Source organism: Ammospiza nelsoni, chromosome 2, assembly GCF_027579445.1.
Source record: "Ammospiza nelsoni isolate bAmmNel1 chromosome 2, bAmmNel1.pri, whole genome shotgun sequence".
NCBI lineage: Eukaryota > Metazoa > Chordata > Aves > Passeriformes > Passerellidae > Ammospiza > Ammospiza nelsoni.
In genome coordinates, this window is record NC_080634.1 from 115,830,788 (window position 1) to 115,857,029 (window position 26,242).

The window sequence follows — 26,242 nt, forward strand, 5'->3', positions numbered from 1 at the left end:
AGCCTCCTAAAGGGTTTAGGAGCAGCACAAAGTGTTTTTTACCTCCTGCCCTGTTCTTCTTGTGACACCTGAATTGATGTGATACCTTCAATGTGGCTTCATACAGACAGACAGGAACCAGAATATATATTTTAAATCTCTCTCCTTATCTGTAGCCATGGTGCAAGACATTAGGGCAAATCCAAACTGAGCTCCAGGATATTCTAAACTCAAAAGAAATAGAATTTTGAATTCTAAGTTATTAGGTTATGAATTGAGAGAGAAATGAGACACCATCAGAACAGGAGTACATAACTTCCAAATGACTTTCAAAGAAAAAAAGATGTGAATTTCCAAAGAAAATAAGTGTGCAGCTTCTCTAGTAGAATTGAACAGATCTTGAGGGATTTTTTTTAATTCCATGATGCCAAGTAACAATTTGTGGGGTTATTTCCCTCCATTTAGGTAAGGAAACTTAACAGGGAAATCTTATGACCAGTTAACCTGCTTCAAACCTGAAGCATCACTAAGGTCTGAAGATCTTGCTGTAAATTAAAGACAAGGATGTGCCACACAGGTGGGCATGTTAGAGACCACAGAAGGTGACACTGCAGTGTTTTGGTTTGTCTGGGATGATTTTACCTTTTGCTTCAGGTGAAATTTGAGATAAAATTGCTGCAACTGAGTCCATACTGGAAAATGTCTGAATCTCACTGATTGCTTTTGGGTGCTCAGGAGCATTTTGCACCCAAAATGGTGCAATTTTAAAAAATAAGCTAAAGTTTAAAGATGTTTTAGACAATATTTCTCAGGGTTTTGTACCTAGGGGTGGCAGATTCGTAGTTCTCTCTGAACAAACACACAGACCTGGAAAAATACTGAAGGTACGATTGATAGAATTCCTTGATATGCATTTGGAAATATAAACAAAGCCCAGACACTTGCATGCCAAACTTGTGTACTTTGCCTTATCTGCAGTCCCCCTACAGAGATATTAAACATAGCATGCAGCAATATTGCAGCTAAATCAGAGCTGTTATTAACAGTGAGTGGAATTTCTTCACTTGGGAACTTCAGAGTAGTACTGGAAAAGTTTTGAGATGTGAGTGGATTTTATCTTTTTTTAATTTTTTTTTTTTTTTTGCTGTGGAGCTCAGCTTTGGCAAAGAAAAACCCTCCCTCACTGTAGGATTTCCTTACAGGTGGCACCACAAGCTGCGAGTACCGCGACCATTGAGATGGCAGTAATTCCCCAGAGCGCCCCGTTATTAAATGACCCTAAAAAAGCCCAAAGAAAACGGAAGTCATTTACCCCGGCCGGTGTTTTACGAGCAACCTTTATCAGGTACTGACCTGCCCAGCTCAGGGAAGTGGCTGTGACTCCTTATTTTCCTGCAACACCCTGAAACGGAGGCCAATAGGGACGAGTTCAATAAACAGGGCACAGCCGCAGCACGCTGGGCTGGAGCAGCGAAACCCAAACCCGGGGGTCTTACACGGGTAGGGGGCTCAGACACCGCTTCTCCTTCGGGAGGAGGAGGGCTGGGGGTTAGGGAAGGGAAGGGAAGGGAAGGGAAGGGAAGGGAAGGGAAGGGAAGGGAAGGGAAGGGAAGGGAAGGGCAGCCCGTGTCCCTGCGGGCCTGCCGGGCTGTGGTGGGCCCCGGGCCGGGGCGGGCAGCGCCGGGTCCCGCCCGCCGCGGGAGGAAGGGGCCGGGCGGGCGGCGCATCCACCTGCGGGCACCTGCCCCAGCCCCTGTCCCGCACCGTGACTCCTCCCCGGGCAGCACCGCCCCCTCCCGGCTCCCTCCGCCGCCTCCCAGCCCCTGCCGAGCTCCCGCAGCTTCCCCCAGGTAAGCGCCGCTCTGCCCGCCCGCGGCCTCCGGAGCCACCCGTGAGGGAATCGCCATCCCGGCCGCGGCGAGCTGCGCCGTGCTGGGGTTGGTTTTTAGCTAAGAAACTTCGCTGTGCTCTTGGGGGGGATGAGGAGGGAGCGCGGCGGTGTCTGGAAGCCCCGTTCCGCGGGGGAGGAGGCGCTGGAGGAGTGAAAAGCGAGAGGCGGCTCTCCCCGTGCCCCCCTGCTGTCCCCGGTGTCCCCTGGCCGCAGCCGGTGTCGCCAGGGCGAGATGCGGCGCGATAAAGTCGCGCTCTCCCGCGGGCCGGCGTGTAAGGGAAGCCGGGAGCAAAGTAACACGGAGGAGGTGGATGGGGAACCCGGGAGCCAAAGACACACAGAGGAGGTGGATGGGGAAGCCGGGATAGCCAGGAGCCAAAGGAACACGGAGGAGGTGGATGGGGATAGCCGGGAGCCAAAGGAGCACGGAGGAAGAGGATGGGATAGGCAGGATAACCGAGAGCCAAAGACACATGGAGGAGGTGGATGGGAGAGCCAGGATAACTGGGACTAAAGGAGCAGGGCGGAGGTGGATGAGGATAGCTGGGATAGCCGGGATGGAAAGGAGCCAAAGGAGCAGGGAGGAAGGGGATGGGGAAGGCAGGGTAGCCAGGATAACCAGGAGCCAAAGACACACGGAGGAGGTAGATGGGGAGGCCGGGGGAGTCGGGATAGCCGGGACCAAAGGCGCAGGGAGGAGGTGGATGGGGAACCCAGGATAACCGGGAGCCAAAGACACACGGAGGAGGTGGAAGGCGAAGCCAGGAGCCAAAACAGCACGGAGGAAGGAAGGAAGGAAGGATCTGGATGGGCTCTGTGGGTTCAGTGAGAGCGCGGTCCGAGGAGCCGCAGCGGGGAAGGTGCGGACGGAGGGCTCGGCCAGAGCCGGCCCAGCCCGCACCGTTCCAGGTGAAGCTTGTCCATCTCCTGCCCTGGTGATGAAGGGTAAAAGATTGGGCAAACTCCTCAAGGTCGCAGAGAGAGTAAACCAGAAAAATGTTTAGCTCTGGGGCCTCTTCAGTGTGTATTGATGCATTGGGTTTCAGCAAAAGCGCTAATTTGGGGTCAAAGTTGGCACAGCTCCTCAAGTGATTTTGGAAAAGTAACTTTCAGAAGAGCTGTACCATTGAAACTTCTGTGCCAAAGCTTTGCATGCTGAGGTGAACCCAGTCCATACCTCCTCGCAGGTGGCTTTGTGTTCATTGCTTGCCTGGACCTTGAAACTCAACCTCAGCTTCCTGGGTGGGTGGGTGTCCGTGAATTGAAGGCAGCATTGTCACACTGAGCCTTTGTCCTAAGTGGCCCTGTTTGTCCTGAGTCAAGTGACACTAATGTCTCCAGTGCTTTAGAAAGAGCCCAAGGAAGCAGCTTGGAATATTTGCATCATCTAGGTAAATACTGGGTGGGGAAATGTTGTGTGTGGCATAAATCAGTGAACTGGGAAAATGGCAAATTGTGGCTTTTACCTACAGTGTAGATGTAAAGCCAAAAGACAGGTGGCTAAGATAAATGCTGATGTCAAAGTAGGACTTCATGTGCCTTTTTGCCTTTCTTCCTTTCATTCTTAAACTGTTAAAATTTATTCTGGCTCATAGGACAGTCAAACTAGAGCAAATCTATCACAGTAGCTTAGCGTGAAATTGGATGTTGATGGAAAAACAGAGCAACACATTATTGTGGGATGCTGGTCAAAATATTTGCCTTGGAGTTGCCAGTCCTGAAGATCTGGGCTTTTCCTCCTGTGCCAGTCCAGGGCTGGTCCTCACTGAGCAGCTCCAGTGCCTGTGCCTGCAGCAGTGCTTCCCCCAGGCTTTGATGTTGCATCCTGAAACCCTTTCTGGCAACAGGAGCCTCCCCGTGGAGTGAATTCAAACCTCCTGCCAGCAAGATTTGCTTTTCACTCTTATCTGCCACAGACCTCTTAGAAGTGGTTTGCAGCTCCTCGGGACCTGTAGGTCACGGGTTAAAAATCGCTGACCTGGACAGGTATCTAAATAAATCTGGTTTGTTAACATTGCTGGGTTTTATTTTCCTGCAGTGTGGGTACCTAGTGCTGCCTTATTCACATCACATTATTTGCAGCTCAAATATGGTGAACAAGTGCTCCTGAGAGGTTTATTTCCTTGCAAGTGACTGTCAGTGACGTGGACAGACACTTGAATTTAGCCAGAGGGTAATAATCAAATATGAAAATGATTAGCAAACGTGCTTCTGCCAGAAAGTTATTTGCTTATGCCTTGGAAGAAGGGCAAGGGCAGAACCTGGGATGTCGTGTAGGGGAAGTAAGAATCCAAAGGCCGAGCTGGCTGATGCTGCATCCTCCAGCTCCTCCTGTGATCTGGTAGTGGTTTGTAGCTGCTGCCTGAGCAATGGGTCCATCTCCTACCATGCCAGGGCCTCTGGTTCTCCTGGGCCCTTGGTCCTTTCTGGTTCAGAAATGGTTGGTTTCATAGGGTTAGGGTTCTCAGTGAAATGAGAAAAAAGGACAGAGCATTTCAGCCTCCTTCCTCACCCCACTGCTCCTAACAAAGCACGTTACGTACTTGTGGCACACTGAGTTTGAAGTAAATAGCTGTTTTCAGACAGATGATGATAATAATAATAACAAGAAAATTATTTGTACTATGAGTATGGCATCCTACAACTTTTTAAAATGTGTCTGCTCCCCTCAGAGATTTTTAATGCCTCCTTTTTTTTAGCACGTGGAAGTAGAATTAATCTTGATTTCCTGGCCTGGGGAATATTCCTGTGGACTTCAGTGAGCCGCTGCTGATAGTGCTTATCAAGAGGCACTGCTTTTTAACACCTCTTGATAAGTAGTTGTACATTATAATGGCTTTTTAGGAGCTAATCTGGAATAGCTTCAAAACTATTTCTTAGGAACTGTGAGAAGGACGAGGTTTTATTTGTGGCAACCTGGTAAATATTTGCACAGTCTCACAGAGTTCTCTGAAATACTTGTGATGTTACTGCACAGGCACGCTGAATAGAGCTCACCTCAGTTGAGAAGGTTTGTTGAAAGGCCAGGACACTGCCGGACCCTGATTTTGGTGACTTTGAGACATTCAGTCAATTTGTCTTTGATCCCTGCCAAAGGATAAATGGAATGAATTAAAATCACTTCTTAAAATCATCACAATAAAAATACTCAGTGCCACTTCTTCAAGAAGTGTCTAGGAAATCTTGTTAATGAAATGGGATAAAAAATCTTATTTATCTCCTTTCCTTCTTCATTCATAACTGGATTTTTTAAACCTTTCTATACTTCATGTGCAAGTCATCATAATTTTTAGTACTGACTGTTAAACAGAAATCTTCACCATGTTTCTTTCCTCCTGTCCAGGTGACAACTGTCCTGTGAAAAGTTCATAAAAATGAATCTGAAATCACCTCTTTGCTTGTTTGCCCTCTTTTTAATTTTTGTTTTAAATTTTGTTGCCCCACTAACCTTTTCTCCACACCATCATATCATGATTATATTATGTTCACATTTGTGTTGTTGAAACTTCTAGGTGGTCATAAAATGGTTGGAAATAAATAAAAAAAGCAAGTAATATTTCCTTTCTGGCATCATCAATGCCATAATGTGTTGGCTTGCCCTTCTTTAAGGTTGAGCTTTGCACTGAAATGACTCCTTTGCTATCTCAGTGAGTTCTGTTGGTTTGCTGGATACAGAGAATTATTTGGATGGAATTTTGGTTGCAGTGTGTTAGGTTCATGTAGAATGTTTAGGATGCTTTTATGCTTCCTCCTTTTAGAGGATGAACTTGACTTCATTCATTTGGGCTTTGACTCTTCTGTCCTCTTCCATTTCTATTTACTTTTTTTTATCTAGGTCGAACTGTGAAGAACTAGTTCAGTGGTTTTTTTTTTATTGTTCTGGGGTTTCTTTTTCAATTGCTGATAACCACCACAGGACTCAGCAAACAGCTAATGTTGTTTCTGTTTCAGGAAATAGCCTGAAACACCTATTGGAGCAATATGTAAATTTGTAAATGCAGGAAGCAAGCTGTTGCCAGTGTAACTCTGCCTTCTTTGGCCAGCTGAATTCCCAGTGTTGAATTAGGATATCTGGAGGTAGTTATTCCATCCTATTGACTTGGGCATGGAAACAGCCTATGGGGAACTCTGTGTAAAAAGCTTTGGAAACCAATAAACAATTATGGCTTGGTGTGTGCTGAGGAAGGGCTGTTATTCCTTGCATGGAGAGCCAGGGTAAAAGGCAGCAGGTCTGGTGTCATTACAAAATCCTGCTTAGACTTTTAGGGTTTCTTTGCCTTTCATTCTGTCTGTCGCCTTTTTGGGATGTTGGCTCCTGGCCAGCAAAGGGCACAGGAGGTGTGAGGGGGCCGTGAGCTGATGCTGCTGTAAATGAGGCAAAATCAGAGTCTCGTTTTTGCCCCAAATTCACCAAAATTCAATGAGCGGTTTAGGAGCACATGGTGGTGAGGACCAGCTGAGCAGCACAACTCTCCAGGGCACAGAGGGACTGTCACTGTGGCAGGGAGGAGGACAAGCCTCTGCAGGGCTGAGAGTCTGGACAGTCCATTTTTGATTAAATAGGATGTTGTAAATGAAGTACAGACCAACTGTGCTGCAACTTTTACTTAAAGACCTGATTTGCAGAAATATGTAGAAAAACTAATTAAAAAATCCAAAAAAGCTATTGGATTGAATTTGGTTTGAATTAATCTATTATTTTTATAATTTTTTTGTATTGTTGTTTGGTTGTGTTCCTTTTTTGGTTTCATTTTTGACAAATTTACTGGAAATAGTGATGCATTCCTTTAATCTTAATGACCCATGATTAAGATAGCATAAAATTAACACTCCTAAGGCATATGTAAAAATCTTGGATACTTCAAATAGCAGCTGCCAGCTAAGGCAACACATTTTGCTTTATTCATCAGTGATCTGTGTCAGTGGTGGCTTTTTACTCTTTGTCACTTCTGTCATTAGAAACAGTGGCTTTTTTCCTGTACTTTGAAAGTATTTCTTTTATGGAAGAAAAACCCACTCAGTTTTGGACCTTCTGCGTTGCTGGAGGTGTAAATGCTGGTTCTGCTCCATCCATACTGGAGTTTTTGAAATTTAGGGGCAGGACTGATGGGTCCCTTTCATTATTTGGTGCTGGAAGGTGATAGCAAGCCAACCCTCAAGCCTCTGGTACCCTGTGACACCTTGAAGCTCTGATGGGGAACTCCATCCCAGTTCCCTTCCTGGGACCTCCACCTCTATTTAAAGGACTCCTGAAGTTTGTTTTTTTCAGAAGCACCCAGTAAAGTGTTGTAATAGCTGAGCAGACCTCAGGAGGAACGAGGGCAGTGAGAGGGAAGGACATCTGTACACTCCCACTGAACTCTTGTGCACCGAGTGGGTTTAGGACACTTTTCAATGGTCTATTTAAATTCATCTGATGTGTTAGGTGAGTTAGGGGCCAAATATTGGACTAGATAAGGCAGAACAGTCCCTTGTAGCTCTCCAGTTGTTGGGGAGTGTTTGATGGTCACTTTGCTTCTCCATGACCCAGCTTCCTTATCTGAGAAGCTGTTGCACTTCCCTTGATGTGTTTGTAAAACATTTTGAAGTGTGGGAGTGATGTGTGCTTAGGAAAACCAGATTATGTCATTATTGGATGCTGCAGATTGATTTTTTGCCTGAAACATTTGCAAAGCTAACAGGAGTTCAGTGATTTTGGTTTCCTGTAGTTTTAAAACACTGACTAATATAATATAATGTAATATAATGTAATGCAATGTAATATAATGTAATGTAATATAATATAATGTAATATAATATATAAATAATATAATATATAAATATATATAATATAATAGATTATATAATAGAATATAATTATAGAATAGAATAGAATAGAGTATAATGATATATAATATAGTATAATTATATATATAAAATACCATAAAATACAGGAACCTATGAGTTCCTGTACTTTATAACAGGTAAAGTGTTATTAATCAGAAGCTGGATAGGAAATAGATTAACAAGAACTAAATTGGGAGTGGTGGTGGAACACCAGCTAAGTAAGACAGACATTTTTTTCCTCAGTTCATTTGAAAACCAATAAAACCAAACCAAAACCACTCCCAGAAACTCCCCCAAAAGAGTGAGGAACACTCTTCCCTGTTAATTTGCAAAGCCTTTCAAATGGTAATGTGAAAAAATTTAGGATTTTTTTTTTGGTCATAGTACCTGTTGGCTTATCTCGAATCACCACTTCTCTCTGGTATCACTAAACCTCCTAACCCTTTTATTCCTTCTCCTTTTCAGAGAACAAGGAACAGAAACAGCCTCCTGGGATTTGTTTGTCCCCAAGTCTGGGCAGAGCTGCACTTCCCCACTGCTGTGAAGAGCTGGGCAAGGATGGATGGGACATAAAGCAAAGCAGAAGTCCTGGAGCCTTAGTCACCAGTCTGATGGACTTTCAGTGAGTATGAATAAGGCTCACCTGTCTGCCACACAAATAAGTGCAGTGGTGCATTATTTACATGTTTGCTGATAAGCAAATACCAGCATCAGCCTTCCTGAAGTGTCACAAAGGATTGGCATGCTTGAGGGGCTGAGCAGCTGCTGAAATCTGCTTCAGTGACATTTGCAGTTCAGTTTTGGGTGAGATGATGCCTTGACAGAGGTTTTAAAGGATAACCTATTACTTTGGGCTGAATTATGTTGTGCTTTTACACTGCTTCAATGTGCAGGGTTTTCCTTGCAAGGTAGAGACAGGTATTTCTCAGTGCAGGACTAAGGCACTTTTTAGGCTTTTTTTTCTTGTAGAGCAACATGAGAGGACTCAGCAGACAGCAGCATTTATTAGAATGATTTCTTGTGGAGGTGTATAACTGCCTATTTTAGATCTGTACCAGCAAACATTTTTGTATTTCTAGTGTCTGTGGCAAACATTTTCCTATTTCTTGTGTCTGTGGCAATCAGTGGTTTTGCTCCACGTTAACGTTTAACTTTAAAATAAACTTCTGGATGCTTGAAACATGCAGTGCAGAACCTCTCTTTACCCCTGTTTGCAAAACCTTCAGTATTGCTGTGGCACGGTTCCCCTGCAGTGCTTCTCTCCCTGTTTTTGGTTCAGTGGTTGCAACACACAGCCAAGAAAACAACTCTTTAGAACACAAAAAAGCGAAAAAAACGTGGCCTGTGGGGGCTGCAGGTATCGTGAACTGGTTGAATTTGTATTTGCTGATGCTGTGCTGGTTTCTGTGTCATAAACCTCAGAGACACACTTGAGTAAGTGTTGAGAGAGGGCCTGGCCATGGCACTGACACCGTGTGGGTCCCTGCCAGGAGATTCTCTGACTCTGGTTCTGCCAGCCAGAGTGAGCACTGACTTGACCTTCTCAGTTTGTGCTGCCCTCGTGCTAATGAATAGTTGCCACTGTATAATCCTCAGGCTTGTATTGAGAGGCTGCTGAGATCTGATTTCATGCTGCACCTTGATTTGTACCCTCTCTTCAAATACTTCCGCTTGGTTTGGGTTTGATTTTTTTAAAATTTGTTTTATTTCCCCCTCTCTGCAAATCTGGCCTCTTTCCAAAGGGAGAACTGACAAGAAAGCTGGACAAAGCCTCCAGTTGTGATTGTTTTCTTTTTTGTTTGTTTGTATAGGTTCACACTTTACTCCCCAACACTTGAATTGTTTCTGTACTGTTGACAAAGGAAAAATGACCTCTACTCTAGTAAGTAAACAAAAATATTCACAATATTCCTTTCTCATTTTTTTTTCTTTTAATTTGGTTTTATTTCTTTACACATAACAGCCCATTGAGCGATGTCCTGATTAACAAGTCTTTTAAAACATGGACTATTTGATGTGTTTCCTTTTTGGCCAAAAGGGGGAAAGATGCTGTGAGGCAGGTGTAAGAGCCTCGAATTAACCAACATTTCAAGATACTTTTAGGGGAGATTTATGCTTTTGAGCACATACTTTTGATTTTTTTTTTAACCTTGTTATAGTGGGGTAGGTTAGAATAGCTTCTGACTAGTTCTTAAAGCTCTTGCAGGATAAATATTCCTGGAATAAATATTCCTGGAATAAATATTCCAGGATAAATATTCCTGTTGCAGGCCAGTGTGTGTCAGAAATAGCTTAGGTGTACCTGGTGCTGTCACAGCACGAAATGGGGCTGTAAGCATTTATCCTGGACCTGCACAAAGGCTGTTACTTGTCAGCATTTATTTCTGTGCTGGTGCAGCCCACAGCTGTCCCTGCTGGTTATTTCTACCCTGTCAGACGTCCCAGGGCAAGCATTTGTGCAAACAGCTTGGGAGGGCTGGGCTCAAGAATCCTTCTTAGGCTGGGCTGCTATGGAAAGCAAGAGCAGGAAACTGATCTTGTCAGAGGATTCCCAGCCTCACTCTGTGCTATTTTTATTATTCAAACCGTGAGGTTTTGGCCATGTCCTGTGAATCTCTCTGTCTGTGTACACTGGAGTCCCCAGTAAGTGCTCTGTGTGTGTGGGGTGTATTTTACAGAGTGGCACTGGGAGGTTTTTTGTCCTTGTTTCTCACTCTCTGCTGTTCCCTCCCTCCCCACACCACCCTCAGGGTCCACCACCGCCATACTACGAGAACAGGGGCTTCCAGCCAGAGCCCCCCTACGCTGCCAGGCCGGCAGCAGGTGCTCACCCCTACCCACAGCTCTTCTCCACAAACCCTCCCTCCGTGCCAAGCTACATCCCAAGGGTTGCCACCCACCAGTCCACCAGGCCAGCGGCGCCCCCACCCAGGAGAACCTGTGCAGCCAGTAAGTTTTGGGGGGGTTTCTCCTGGTTTTGTGTGAAAACCCACTGGGAATATTTCTCTGTCTGCTCTGGGGTGCCCTGACCCCCAGGGCAGCACTGACTTTGATCCTCATTCATGGAGAAAGTTTCCTAGACTAGAATTCTAGTCCAGGAATCTAGATTCTAGAATTTCTAGACTCTAGTTTTCCTAGAATCCACAGAAGTGTGACATAGGTTTCTGATGAGCAGTGAACTTGTTAGGTGCTGTGGAAACCCAGGGCACTGGGAATATTTCTCTGTCTGCTCTGGGGTGCCCTGACCCCCAGGGCAGCACTGACTCTGACCCTCATCCATGGAGAAAGTTTCCTAAACTTCAAGATAGACTGGAATCCACAAAAGTGTGAAATAGATTATAGAGAGCAGTGTAGAGAAATTGAGGTTTTGGGGTTTTTAGTATGTTGTGGATGGAAGCAAGATGGAGGGCACAGGGTGTTGTCCTGGGTTTGTTCTTCATGCTTCTTCTTCCTTCTTCTCCATGGGTTTGGGTGGCATTTTGTAATTGGGCAGAAAAGTCCCCATTGCAGCTCTTTGGGATCAGTTATTGGGGTAAAAGGGAAAATAATCCAGGTGTCAGTTCTTCATTGGATAGTTCAGTCTTAAAAGCCCTTGTACCAAGAGATTGTTGCCATTTTGTGCCTTCTAATGAAAAGCTGCAGAACTCACAGTAGTGAGACTGTTTTACTGATCAGAAATAATAAACACCTGAGTGTGAACATGAAACACCATCTCAAGTGCCTTCAATCCAGACCCAGAGAAACCCACAGCTGGTACCGCCAGTTTTGGACCTGAGATTTGTTGAAGTTAGATAACAAAGGAAAGGGACTTTCCCTTCCCCGTTGTGCATTGAAGGAGCCACTTCCTTCATGCCTTTCTTCCTGTTGTGAAGAAGTGACAGCTGGCTGGGGTGCTGGTGAAGCTGGGGGCTTTGGGAGGAAAGATGGTGGAATGGGGAAAAGTCGGGCTAAAAAGGACTGATTTTAATGTCGAATAAATAGTGCTGGTGGGTGGAAATAACTTTATTTGTGAATCTAATTTCTCTTTTCCTTCTTGCTTTCACTTCAGGTCTAAGGAAAACCATAATAATAATATTATCTATATTAATAGTAATTTGTTGTGCAATTGCTGCTTTCTTCATCTGGTATTTTGGTAAGTTATTTTGTTTTCCTGTTTTTTTTAAGAAAAGATGTATTAAACTTTTCAAGTTAGATATATCAATTCTCATTTTATGCTTTATTCTGAATTAAGAACAGCAAAGTCTTTGTTCCTTTTCTCCTAAGAGATGAACTAATGTTGCTTCTTAATGGCTTAGTTTTGTTTGTGGGTTGAGGTTTGTTTTTTGGTTTTTTTTTTCTTTCTTTTTAATGCTGCTGCTACTTTTCAAATTTGAGCTTCACTTGATTTCAGGTGAAGGGAGGGGATTGTAATAAGTGTGCAAACCTTAATTGCAGGAGTGTAAATGGTCAAGATGTGTTTTGCTTTGCTAAAATGGAATCTCTCTTGGAGCAGAAGTCACATCCATTTTTTTGTCTCTGGGGGGCTTTTGTGTAAACATTGCATGAGCCCAGCCTGTCTCAGCACTCTAAGTTGTACCATGGATGTTTGCTTTGGAAATCATCCCCAGCTGGGGTGGCTGAGCTCTGAAGCAGGGCTGGACCAATTCTGTTCACCTCAGGTGAAGTTTGCCTTTCAATGAAAGCTGTTTTGCTAAAAAAGCAGGAAACTAAAAAAAATCTGGTGGTTTTAGGAGCCCCTCCTTTCCATTCTGCTCAGGAGAAGAGAAGGAGAGATCCAGTGGAAGGTGTCCCTGCTCGTTGCATTGGGGTTGGACTAAAATGATGTTTAAAGACCCCTTCCAAACTACTCTATGACTTTAAGGGAGTTCATTTAGAGCTATGAGGATGACACTTTGTGTTCTTAGGGGAATTTTTTTGACTCATTTTGATTTAAGCAGGGTGAGTGTAATCTTGTTTTAAATAAGAGCAAAAGTACATAATTGAGGCACTCAGTTATGTGCCTTTTCTACCTGTTAACACTTTGCCAGTGCAAAGCTTATTCCTTTCTGACAACTTCATGGTGCCTGATTATTCAGGGGAGGCCAGTGGCCCAAACCCAATCAGCTGCACCAGAGACTTGATCTGTGCAAAGGAATGAGCAATCCATCTCTGCTGGGGCAGGCTGGGTCCCTCCCACCTCCGGGTTTAAAGAACTGCTTCCAACGTTTTGCTCCATCAAAGTGGGAAACTCTTTGAGAGCTGGGCTGGTGTGGGTGGTCACCAATTGTTGTGGGTCCCAGGATGAGGTGAGAGATGAGAATTGACTCCAAGTTCTTAGAAGGCTGATTTACTATATTATCATATCATATCATATCATATCCTAAAACTATACTAAAGAAAGAGAAAGGATACATCAGAAAGCTAGAAAGGATTGAATAATAAAAACCTGTGACAGAGTTCCAACACAGCTGGGATTGGGATTGGTCATTAATTAAAAACAATTCACACAGAACCAATCAAAGATGCACCTGTTGGTAAGCAACCTACAAACCACATTCCAAGCAATCAGATAATCATTGCTTACATTTCTTTTCTGAGGCTTCTCAGGTAGAAAAATCCTGGCGAAGGGATTTTCATAAAATATCACAGTGACAATGTGCAGCCTCATGGCTGTGTTTGTGTCTCCCTGCAGTAGAGAACAACTGTCTGAGCTCCCTGATTGAGTGTGGCTCCTCAGGGGTGTGCATGTCCCCCTCCCAGTGGTGTGATGGAGTGAGCGACTGCCCCAACGGGGAGGACGAGACCCGCTGTGGTGAGTGACAGCAGCCAAGGGCTGGGGGAAAATTTCATCAACTGCAGCAGCCTGGGGGCAGATTGCCCTGTACAGAGCTTGCCTAAGCTGCAACAAGGCTGTTTTAGCCTAAGGTCTGTCTTTAAAGTGGTTTAGGATGTGTGTTATGTATAGATACTCAGTTTGTTTCCAGCCCGATTGAAAAGCTGAAATAAAAGGCTCAGGGGTTTGAGCTGCCTTGACGTTGAGTCAGTTTTTTAAATCTCACCTTTTAATTTGAGTGGGGTTTGTGCAGAACTGGCTCAAGCATTGTCTGTGGATGGAACAGTCAGTGGTGACTTCTCAGTAAGCTCCAGGTGATAACAAACCTGGTGGTCTTCAGTCAGGATTGGCTTTTTCCATGTATTTTGTATTCCTCGTTCTCCTCTTAGTTCTTCAACTAACTCATTTGTGTAAGAAAGCCTGGCCTGTTCATTGCTTTGAACTGACAAGATGCCAAGGGAAGCTTTAGAGCTGAAGGTAGAAGGTGGAAAAACCTTGATTTGTCCATTCCAGAGGTTTGGCATCTTGGGTCATGCCAGCGCCACACTGGAAACTCCAGCTGTGCTTTAAATTCTCTCTGCAAACTTTTATTCAGCACATTCTCATGCAGGGTTAGCATTTGCTGGCAGCTGTTCCACCCCATTTGGTTGAATAATGGCTTCTTGGAGAAGCCTGTTTCAATCTGCTCTTTTGCTTGAACTGTTTTTTATTAAATTCTTGTGCAAGCAAATACATAATGGGACGTGGAATGTCAGAGCTAATTGCTTCTGGTTACATTCTTGCTTTACAAAGCACTTCTCTGGAGAAATTTGGTGTATTAAGAGAATATAATCTCTTAATAATAAACATATTAATAAGATAATATGATCTATTTTTCAATATATCATTTTATTTGTACACAGTATGTAATATATTAAGAAATATATGGTTGCATAAGAAAAGATCAGGAAATTTTCATTTTCGTTTTCATTCATTATTGCAATATTTCTCAGTGATAGAATATAACAGAGAAATTTTAGCATAAAAGCTGAAATGAAAGGATGAACCCTATCTTGTACATTTAATTTTAAAACTGGTAGTTCTTATAAATTGCCTTACATGAAAAGAAGTCATTGCCATATTTCTGTCTACTGGCTATTTACTCAGAATTTGAGTAGAAGGGAGCATTAAATTAAGATCAGTTCATGCATGAAGTGGATATTATGGGTAACTGCTTCAAGAAGAGAGAGCAGTCATAATAGCATGTGGTGTTCTTAGTTTCCTTTTTTTTTTCTTTTTTCCCTTTCTTCCTTTTCTGGCAGTTAGACTTTTTGGACCAAATTTTATCCTGCAAGTTTATTCACCTGTCAGCAAAGCCTGGTATCCTGTTTGCCAAGATGACTGGAATGATGATTATGGGAAGATTGCGTGCAAAGACATGGGCTACAGCGTGTAAGTGCAACCTCTGTCAGTCTCTGCTCAGAAAAAGGAAGGTTAAAATTTCCCTCTTGCCATTTTTAATGTGTCTGAAACCTTGCTGTGAAAATGTACTGGCAAAGGCATCTCTTCATCTTGCCCTGTTACATGAGGTGCATACTTATCAGGTAAAAATATGATATAAATTATATAAATATTATATAAAAATATATTATATTTATAATATATATTTATTTTAAATATATATTTAAAACATATATTTATATAAATTATATAAATAAATGATATAAATATTTTAACCCAGTGACTGTGGCTGGGCGGCACCACCAGGGTTCCACGTCCACAAAAATAAATATAATAAACAAAAATAAAGATTTCTAGTGCTGTCATGTCAGAAGCTCTGGCTTGGCACAGCTCATTGTTATGACCTGTTTGAAAACTGAAAGCACTGCTGGGTTTCATGGTGGCCTTTCTGTTTTTTAGGGATACATATTTCTACAGTCGTGGGGTACCTGACGTCAGCTTTAAGAGCTACATGAAGCTGAACACAAGTGCTGGGAATATAGACTTGTACAAGAAGCTGTACACCAGGTACCTTTGGTTAATAAAATCCTCTCTCCTTTCATCCAGGCTCTCTCCAGATGCTGGAAGAGGTGCAGGTTCTGCCTGCAGCACAATGCAAGCACAGCGGGGATTGTTGGAGGGAAAGAAACTTTGCTTTTAATCTGATTGCAGCAGCTGTTCTTCCCTCTTTTTAAAAACACAGCTGTCATTTTTCCATCCTCCCTGTTCTCTTCTAAAAGAAAAAAGTGTCCCATCCTCTGTGCTGCCTAGAAGGCTGCCATGTCAAAGGTGTTTTTCTAAGGCTCTCTGACCAGCAGCAGGAGTTTGTGCATGGTGACAAGAGCTACAAGCTGCCACACATTCACAGCAGCTGGCACAGCCTTTTTTTCAGTCACATGAACACACAGCATGCAAAAATGGATCCTCACTGTGGAAAGTTGTGGTTTTCACAGGGGTCTCATGTTGAAGGAAGAGACGGGGATCTGACTCCATGTTTCAGAAGGCTGATTTATTATTTTATGATATATATTACATTAAACTATACTAAAAGAATAGAAGAAAAGGTTCTCATCAAAAGGCTAGCTAAGAATAGAACAAAATGATAACAAAGGTTTGTGGCTCAAACTCTCTGTCTGAGGCAGCTGACTGTGATTGGCCATTAATTACAAACATCCAATATGGGCTGATCACAGATGCACCTGTTGCATTCCACAGCAGCAGATAATCATTGTTTACATTTTGTTCCTGAGGCCTCTCAGCTCCTCAGGAGGAAAAATCCTAAAGAAAGGATTTTCCATAGAAGATGTCTGCGACACCACCATGCCTTGCATTCACCAAAACTGTCCTGTGGGACACTGCAGGCATGAGCACAAAAGGTTTGTAAGCCTGTTGAGAAGCAAGATGAAGAGAGAAAGTGGAGCTGATTTAGGAAGTTTTTGCAGAAGAACTAAACAAGGGAGCTGCAAGGAGTTTGCAGGCACAGCAGTCTACAGGTTTTGACAGTGGACACTTCAGAGTGGTTTAATGATAATAAAAATGATGCTTTCTGTCACAGACATCTTTCAGGAAAAATCTTTCCCTTAGGATTTTTCCTCCTGAGAAGCTGAGAGGCCTCAGGAACAAAATGAAAACAATGATTACCTGCTGCTGTGGAATGCAACAGGTGCATCTGTGATTGGCCCATGTTGGTTGTTTCTAATTAATGGCCAATCACAGTCAGCTGGCTCAGACAGAGAGCTGAGCCACAAATCTTTGTTATCATTCTTGCTATTCTATTCTTAGCTAGCCTTCTGATGAAATCCTTTCTGCTATTCTTTCAGTATAGTTTTAATGTAATATATATCATAAAATAATAAATCAGCCTTCTGAAACATGGAGTCAGATCCTCATCTCTTCCCTCATCCTTGGACCCTTGTGAACACCATCACATGTTGGAGGCCAGATGGTGAAGAAAGGAGGGAACCCTCTGCAGGAAGATGGGGCTGAAGGCAGGGCATGTATCTGGAAAGGGCAGAAAGCAGCTGGAGGGTGGGCTTGGCTCTCCATTTCCTTCACTGAGTGCCTGAGATGCTGTTTGGTGTTTTTATTTCTCCTGCAGTGGTTCCTGTGGCACAGGAAGTGTGGTTTCCCTACGCTGCATAGGTAACTCCCTGGCTTTTGCAAACTTCTGCTTCTTCATGCTTTGAAATGCCCTGGCTGGCAAAACCTTTTGGACCTGAGGCATTTACTGCTGCTTTTGCATGGGCAAATGATTTAACTCTGGTTCCCAAATAATGCAGTTCTAGGAGCAGGGTGGGAGAGAGGAGACAAGGAATACAGTGGATCCCCAGTTGCTTTTGTCTTTGCTGCCACTGGTTTCTTTAAATGACTTGTGGTGGAACTCCATATCCATCCCCCAGCACTGTGTTGGGATGTCTGTGGCACGTTTGCTCTCCAAGATTCAGCAATTGGGTGGGCAGTGCATTTTTGATGGTTTGATTCCTGTCCTGAGGACTCTCCTGGCTTTTGGCTGCTTTGTTGCACAGCAACAAACAAAAAAATCCCTCAAAACCCCCAGACCAAAACAAAAAAACCACAAACAAACAAATAAACAAAAACAGAAACAAAACAACCCACAAAAAACAAAAAAACCCCAACCCAAAAAAGCTCCAAACCAAACAAAAAAAAACCCAAACAAACAAACAAAAACAAAACAAAGGAACAAACCAAAACCAAAACCCCAAAAACAGTGTCTGAATGGCCAGAGACTCCTGAAAGGTTGGAAGAGTTTAAGGTGAACCAAGGGCAGCAGTTGGCAGGTGGGGTTTGCAATTTAATGAGGTTTGGGCAATGGCAGACTTGGGATTTGGTGTCAGGGCAGGGCTGTGAGCTGTGCTGTGCCCACCATGGTGTGTGCACCCCTCTCTCGGCCAGGGGAGCCTGGGGTGCAGAATCCACCTCCCAGCCCCCTCTTTGATGAAGCTCTGTGTGTGCCTGACCTCTCAGAGTGTGGCCTGGCCAGCAAGAGCGCGAGCATCATGAACAGGATCGTGGGCGGCAGCGGCGCCGTGCTGGGGCAGTGGCCGTGGCAGGTCAGCCTGCACGTGCAGGGCACCCACGTCTGTGGGGGCTCCATCATCACCCCACACTGGCTTGTGACAGCAGCACACTGCGTGGAAGGGTGAGTCCCCCTCTGGTTCACAGAATCCCAGAATCACTGGGTTGGAAGAGACCTTCAAGACCATCGAGTCCAGCCCAGCCCCAACAGCCCAACTGAACCCTGGCCCCCAGTGCCACATCCAGGCTTTGTTAAACACACCCAGGCATGGGGACTCCACCATTCCAGAACTTTCTCACCCTTGCTGGAAAAAACCTTTTCCCTGCTCTCCACCCTGTATTTCCCTTGGTGCAGCTCGAGGCTCTGTGCTCTGGGTGTGTCAGTGCTGCTGGAGCAAGAGCCCAGCCCCAGGTGAGCACAGGCACCTTTCAGGAGCTGTGCAGAGTGATGGGGGCAGCCCTGAGTCTCCTTTTCTCCAGGCTGAGCACCCCCAGCTCCCTCAGGGCTTCCTCACAGGGTTTGTGTTCCCAGCCCCTCTGGATGTGCTCAGTGTCCCAAGGTCCTTCCCAAGCTGAGGGGCCAGAGCTGGACACAGCACTCTGGGTTTGGCCCTCACCAGTGCTGAGCACAGGGACAGAATGACCTCCCTGCTCCTGCTGGCCACTCCATTCCTGATCCAGACCAGGTCCATTGGCCTTCTTGGCCACCAGGGCACTCTGCTGGCTCATGGTCATCCATCTGTCCAGTACCCCCAGGTCCCTTTCTCCAGCCACACTGTCCCCAGTCCATAGCATTGCAGGGAGTTATTGTGGCCAAAATGCAGGACTCGGCACTTGGATTTATTAAACTTCACCCTGTTTGCCTTTCTTCAAGCTGAAATTGCAAAAATTTATTCAATTCTCCCCACTTTTTCCCTTAACACTGAATTTCTCCCCCTGCCTGGCATGCAGGAGCTCGGGGCAGTGTTTTGTCTGTGTTGTAAATTTGAACTATTAAGGAAAGATTGGTTCTGGAGGAGGGTGGCTGCAGCTCATCTGTCTGCTTTCTACAGGAAGCCTTATTTTATATTTTGTCTTATTTACAAAATGAAATGGGTGATGTTGAGCACAGATACCCGCCCAGTTCAAGACGTAAACTCAAGGCACCAAATTTAATGCCAGCCATACAATGTTTCCATGAAGATGTTGAATTACACTGTGAGAAAACCCAAAGGGAACTCCCCCCCCCCTCCGAATTCTCAAATATCACACTGCTGTAGATATGATCAATTTAAAGATGCCTGTGCCATTTATTTCTTCGTATCTTTTTGCCACAGGGTACTAAAGTCCAAGTCAGTATTAAATACAGATTTATATCTATCCAAGGAGCACTTTATGTAGCCATCAACAAGAAAAATAGCTGCTGCTTTGTACATTTTTCACCTATAAAAGAGACTTTAGGATTCTGTGGTACCCTCAGAAAGGGCAGAAATTTGTTTAAAAGATGGCTCCTTCTGTTGGAGGGAAAACCCCAAAAGAAAAACATTGTAATGGTTGGTTGGCTGGATCACAGTTTGAGGCTGAGGCAAGGAAGAATATTTGTCCTTAACCTTGAGAAAGGAATGCAAGTGTTTGATTTCTACCTGGAGATCTTATCCCTCCTTTGTTGTCTGGATTTGAGCTCTGCAGTGTGCAAAAGCTTTGGGAATGGCAACCAAGCTGCAGCTGGCACAAACCTGGTTTTCAGCCTGATCTGGGTTTTTTTTGGAGCTGGGGTGAATTTCAGGCACAACTGCCTTGGCACTTCTCATGGAGGGAGTTTTAACACTTGTAGCAAGTTTTCTGTTAAGCTTTTGTAAACTGTGCTGGAGCGCAAGAGGCTGCTTAAATAGCATGCTTAACTTTAAAAAAACCCCACCAAAAGCCAAAACCAGCCTAAAAAAAAACCCCTGGTGCTTTCAAGATAGTGAAATTCTTTCACTAGATCATGTTTTTACTAATTCTGGCTTCTGCTGATATCAGTGACATGTGAGACTTCAGAAATACCTGCCTGATCCCTCAGTCATGGAAATCAAAAGGCTTCAGTGTTGCAGTCTCAGACTTAATTTGTTGTGCTGAGTGATTAAGGGGATGGGCAGTGATACTCAACCCACTGCAAAGATTTTATTTAATATATTTTTGAAACTAGAGCCAGGCTTTCCTCAAGTTACATGTCTGGCAATTTGTTTGTCTTATTCTTCAGAAATGGTAGTTAAACGCATGTGCATTTTTGGTCACACAAACATTTGATTACATGAAGACAGTTTTTTGAAGGTTCTGATCCCTGTCTTGTCACTACAGAAGGAAACCCTGAGACCTTTTCTTTGTTCTGCAGGCGACTGTCTGACCCACACAGCTGGAGGGTTTATGCTGGGATTCTCAATCAGGATGAGATGCTCTTCAGAAGTGGATACAAAGTCCAACTGATAATTTCCCACCCAGATTATGACACAGACTCCAAAGACAATGATGTTGCCCTTATGAAGCTGGAGACACCACTGAGTTTTACTGGTGGGTATTCTGCTCCTCTTAATAAGGGAAAAATCCAGTGGCAGTGACCACACCCTTTAAAACTTCTGAATTTCATCAAGCAATCCTTGTAGACATTTATTGGAAGAACACAAAATGATCCTAGAGGCAGAGGGCACAGCCTCTGATTTCCTATACAGGATTTATTTAAATCTGTGACAGGGATAGGGGGTTTGGGCTCATCTCAATAATATATTTTTGCCTCAGAATGCTCTGTGGTGCTTCAGTTTAGCCACTGCTGTGTGTGCAGGAAGCTACAGGTGCAGTGTGGGAGCTGCTGATTAAATCCCAACTCAAGTCAGGTCAAATGTTGTTTAAAAATCCCTTCAGAATTCAACATTACAAGAAGTTTCTTTCATAAAAGCAGATGTAGGTTGTTTGTAAGCAATCAGTACAGAATAAAGAACAAGCCATTATTTAAACTTTAAGTGCTTTTTGTGTACAGGCCCTTTGTGTTTCAGTGCATCAGTTTAAGGCTACCAGGAGTGATCTGAAAGGGATTTTCTGCTGCTGAGAGCAGGGAGATTGTCTGTTCTCCAGCTTTTTGTGCTGCACACTTCTTGTATATATCAGTACTGAATCCTGCTTGTCTTGTGATTATTTTCAGCAGAGTTTTGCAAAGAGAATGCAGAGCTGTAGTTTCCAGAATTTTTTCTCCATCTTCTACAGCTCAGACGCACTGGTGTTAATTGTTCTTTTTAACTTGATTAATTAAGGTAGAACCACTAACTGCTTGTCCTTCACTTTGAGGTGGAGATGGGGTAGATTTGAGGTGGAGCTGGGGTAGATTTGAGGTGAAGATCAGGTACCCCTCAGGGAAAAGGCAGCTAGTAAACTTTCTGCTGCTTCTTGCGTTGTCTGCCTGCAAGGAATGCAAAGTAGAGAGGGAATGCATGATGTGTAAGTGGTGGCCATTTCAATTTATTTTGAGTTCTGTCTGAACATCCATCTTCTGTTTGTTTTGCAGAAAATGTGAGGCCAGTTTGTCTGCCCAATCCAGGAATGATGTTCCAGCCCAACCAGCAGTGCTGGATATCAGGGTGGGGAGCAGAGTACCAAGGAGGTAAAAAGTGCTCCTGGAATATTTTGATCTTTCACATAAACCAGTCTTCTTCATCCTAAGAATATTGCTGCATGGGCTCACGGGGCAGTTTGAATTACAACTGTTCATACACTATTTTTTAAACCATTTTACAGCCCCCAATATTTACCCAGGGCATTCTGTCTCAAAGCAAGTTTTGCATTCAGCAGACTGCAAAGGGACCCTCAAATCAGTTTTGGGGGCCAGAAATGCCCACCCAGGAGATAATTCTGTGCCCCTGCTGCAGCAAAGGTTGTTGCATGCCCAGCATGTCCTGTGGATGTGGGAAAGGGCAGGAGCTGCTCCTTTTCATCACCTCAGGCTGTAAGAGAATAATGCAAGTAAATTTGCAAGACTGGAAAAAGGAAAGGGAGGAAAAGGGTTTTTTGGTATAAGAAAGGTGCTGTGGGAGGTCCTCTTGACCTCTTGTAAACTTCTTATGTCTTAAATTTCCATCCTGCTGCTTCTGGGAAGTTTATTTCATCTTGGCTGCTGGGATTTTTTGTAACAGCAGAATAATGTGATGCTGATTCTGGTTTTGTCTTTGCACATTTGTGCCTATCCCAATTCCAGGTAAAACATCAAATAACCTGAATTACGTTGCGGTGCCCCTCATAGAACGTTCCAGGTGTAATGCTGTTTATATCTACAATGGCATGATTCTGCCTACAATGATCTGTGCTGGAGACCTAGCAGGGGGAATTGATTCCTGTCAGGTAATTATCCCTAATTAATAGCTAATAATTGTGTAAAAGATGAAATGATCTGATTATTTTTGTGGGCTTGCTAGTAGGTTTTTTATCTCTCTGTCATTCTCTCTATCTATCTATCTATCTATCTATCTATCTATCTATCTATCTATTTATCTATCTATCTATCTATCTATCTATCTATCTATCTATCTATCTATCTTTCTCTCTGTCTTTCTATCTTATCTTTCTCTATCTTTTTCTATCTCTCTCTCCCCCTCTCTCCCCCTCTCTCCCCCTCTCTCTCCCTCTCTCTCCCTCTCTCTCCCTCTCTCTCCCTCTCTCTCCCTCTCTCTCCCTCTCTCTCCCTCTCTCTCCCTCTCTCTCCCTCTCTCTCCCTCTCTCTCCCTCTCTCTCCCTCTCTCTCCCTCTCTCTCCCTCTCTCTCCCTCTCTCTCCCTCTCTCTCCCTCTCTCTCCCTCTCTCTCCCTCTCTCTCCCTCTCTCTCCCTCTCTCTCCCTCTCTCTCCCTCTCTCTCCCTCTCTCTCCCTCTCTCTCCCTCTTATCTACTTACCTACCTACCTACCTACCTATTAAAAATAAATCCTGTGCTCTTCCAAAATTAAAAATTGGCATTTCATCTGCTTGGGCTTCTGGTTCTTTTGGCGGTGCATCCCTTTAAAGAGGAGAGCTTTTGTTTCATCATCTGAATGGCTGCCAGTGCTGAGTTCTCACTAAATTCCCAAGGGGGGTGAGGCTCCTTTTCAATGCTTCAAGGATGGTTTGTTACCTGGTACTTGAAAATGATCAGATGCTCCTCATAACCACTGCATTATTATCTTTATTATATATAAATCACAGTGTTGTGGCTGTGAACAATAAAGCCAATAATGCCAGTCTTACTTAGAGGGATCTGGGCAAATTATTTTCATCCCATTGGAAGCAGACATCATTTAACACCAAAATTGCCACCAGTCTTGTTTTAGTGACTCCCTAAATGGCAGGTGGGTTTATATTGAAAATAAAGCTGTGTTCCTGGGTGAAATGGATTGTTTTTTTCCTGGTGGCTGTGTCCCTGACAAGGTGTTTGTGTCCCCTGCAGGGTGACAGTGGAGGTCCTCTGGTGACTCACCACCACTCTGTGTGGTGGCTGGTTGGAGACACCAGCTGGGGCACTGGCTGTGCCACTCCCAACAAACCTGGAGTGTATGGGAATATGACTGTGTTTACAGACTGGATTTATAAAAATATGCAGGTAAAATATTCAGAGTTTTTTCATAAATTTTAAGGCACCACATCCTGAAATGTGGTTCTACTTAAAAAAAAAAAAAGTGACTTGCATGGTAACTAAACTGTTTTGTTGGGAAGCATCCAAGTGATTGTTAAGACAGAACCTGAGCCTTTGTTTTCTGTTTTGTTTTGTCTTTTAACCAGGCAAACAGATGACAATACTCTCATTGCTAATCGATGTTCCTGAGGACAAGAATGAATGAAGCCATGGGGGCCTGGGATATTTATTCACTTTGTGGTTGATTTTATTTTTCCTCTTTGATTTTTCTTTTTAAAAGTAACATGAAGGATTGCACACTTGGTTCTGTGCTGGCTACAGTGACAGATCTTAATCAGTGAAGGATTATCACAATGAGCACCTTTCTTCTCCTTGTGGTGCTTGGCAGACTCATTCTGTCAGCTGCTTGCTGAAATGTCTCTCTTTTGTTGAGTAACTTTCACTTGATGATCAGGCTTATAATGACAATTTCAATCAGAATTTGATTTCAGATTTTCGTAGCAGGATGCTGAGAGAGTTGGTTTAGTAGTTTTTAAATTAAATGTTAAGTAATGTGAATGTTGAATCTCCGAGCTGCTGGTTGGCAATTTTAAAAGAAATTAATTTTTTTTTTTTAGTATAGAATTACAAAATGGTTTGGGTTGGAAGGAACCTTAAGGATCATCCACTTCCAACCCCGCTGCCATGGGCAGGGACACTTTCCACTATCCCAGGTTGCTCAGAGCCCCATCCAAACTGGCATTAAACACTTCCAGGGCTGGACCATCCTCAGCTTCCCTGGGCAACCTGTTCCAGTGCCTCACCACCCTCACAGGGAAGAATTCCTTCCTAAAATCCAATGTAAATGTGCCCTCTTTCAGTCTGATGTCACTAGCCATTGTCCTCTCACTCCATGTCTTTGTCCACAGTCCCTCTCCAGCTCTCTTGTAGGCTCATTAGGGACTGGAAAAGGTGGTGAGATGTCCCCAGAGCCTTCCAGAGGCTGAGCAACCCCAGCTCTCTCAGCCTGTCTCCCAGCAGAGATGCTCCAGCCCTTGGAACACCTTTGTGGCCTCCTCTGGACTCTCTCCAGCAGGTCTGTGCTGGGCATCCCAGAGCTGGATGCAGTATTCCAGGTGGGGCCTCAGGAGAGTAGAGGGTGAGGCATATGTATCAAGGGAATTTTTCATGCACTACAGTACAGGCACAGAAAATAAAATAAAAAAAATACTCACTGTCTATTCAGGTAGTTAAAAATCCTCAGGATCTCAACACAGCCGTCAGTCAGAGTCAGACTGGTGCAGTCTGGCTGCCTCAGACCTTACAAAAATGTGCCTTAAGCTGCTCTGAACCTAAAATGGGAGAGTTGTCCATGTGGGATTTGGAGAGGGATGTCCCAGGCAGGGATGCTCTGGACAGGGATGTCCCAGACAGATGCCCGAGGACAGGGATGTCCTGGATAGAGATAGGCTGGATAGGAGGATGCTCTGGACAGGGATGTCCCAGGCAGGGATGCTGTGGACAGGATGCCCTAGGCAGGGATGTCACAGGGATGTCACAGACAGGGATGCCTAGGGCAGGGATGCCCCAGACAGGCATGTCCTGGATAAGGATGCCCTGGATAGGGATACTCTGGACAGGGATGCCCTGGATAGGGATGTCCCAAGACAGGGATGCCCCAGGCAGGGATGTCCTGTACAAGAATGCCCTGGACAGGGATGCTCTGGACAGGGATGCTCCAGGCAGAGATGCCCCAGAGCTGCAGCAGGAGCAGTCCCAGTGCTGAGGGCCCTGTCTGAGCACATTGAAGGTGACTTTTGACCTCTCCCTGCTGTGGAAGGGCAAAGGAGTGCAGGCAGGCTGTGCTGCGCCTGGAGCTGCACACACACACACACACACACACTGGGACTGGATGTTTTGTACAAGGAAACACAAAGCTGCGTTTCTGCAGGACCAGATGAACTACCTCATTTGTTAAATTTGGCTTCTGATTCCTTAGAGCTCTCCTTTATGTATCCACCTGTATGTTTTTAGCAAAATGTAATTTGTATCCGAGTGCCACCCGACTGAGGATTTTGAAAATAATTTATAATCGTGGTAGAGGATCAAAAAGCCATATCAAGTCACTTTGTTAAGGATAAATCTTTATTGAATGAAATGACTCTAGTAGTCTTGTTTTCTCTTTTGGTACTGAAATGCAATTATCTTACATGTAAACACTGCTCCAAATAAATTGGGTTTTTTTCCTTTTTTTTTTTTTTACAAATAGTTTTCCTTAGTTGTGCTTTATATCTGTTTATTTGGGTTTTGGTTTTGAATGCAGTTGCTGGATTCAGTGTATGAAGTGCTTTGAGAGTCTGATTGTAAAAACCCAAACCAAAAACAAAAACCAACAAGAACAACAAAAAAGAAAAACAAGAAGGTGAGCTGAGAGATTATTTTAATCCCAGTATTTCAAACCCAGGGAAATAGAGCAGGATGTCCAGGAATGCTGAGTGGTTTTGGTGGCTGGGTCTGATGAAATTACTCTGATTTAATTGAATTAGATAAGGAAGTTTAGCCTGCAGGCAGTGGCTGAGGGAGTCACACCCTATTCTGTCATTCCCCTCCTGCTGCCTGCAGCAATGAGTCCCTGC

General features: G+C 44.1%; 1 protein-coding gene across 3 annotated transcripts; it reads left to right on the forward strand.

Moving 5' to 3' along the window:
• Positions 1-1,303: 1,303 nt before the first annotated feature.
• TMPRSS2 (transmembrane serine protease 2) lies at positions 1,304-25,866 on the forward strand. Of its 3 annotated transcripts, none has more exons than XM_059466672.1 (15): positions 1,304-1,324; positions 8,162-8,318; positions 9,508-9,578; positions 10,447-10,645; positions 11,745-11,828; positions 13,368-13,487; positions 14,810-14,939; positions 15,408-15,515; positions 17,086-17,129; positions 17,973-18,147; positions 20,377-20,552; positions 21,538-21,633; positions 22,225-22,367; positions 23,442-23,594; positions 23,774-25,866. In XM_059466672.1, exons 3-15 carry the CDS (start codon positions 9,564-9,566, stop codon positions 23,783-23,785), a joined length of 1,455 nt encoding a protein of 484 aa, XP_059322655.1. In that variant the 5' UTR covers positions 1,304-1,324; positions 8,162-8,318; positions 9,508-9,563; the 3' UTR covers positions 23,786-25,866. The 3 variants fall into 3 exon arrangements, with proteins under 3 accessions (XP_059322655.1, XP_059322653.1, XP_059322654.1); XM_059466670.1 differs by lacking the exon at positions 1,304-1,324 and adding an exon at positions 1,750-1,829; XM_059466671.1 differs by lacking the exon at positions 1,304-1,324 and adding an exon at positions 3,166-3,261.
• Positions 25,867-26,242: the final 376 nt, after the last annotated feature.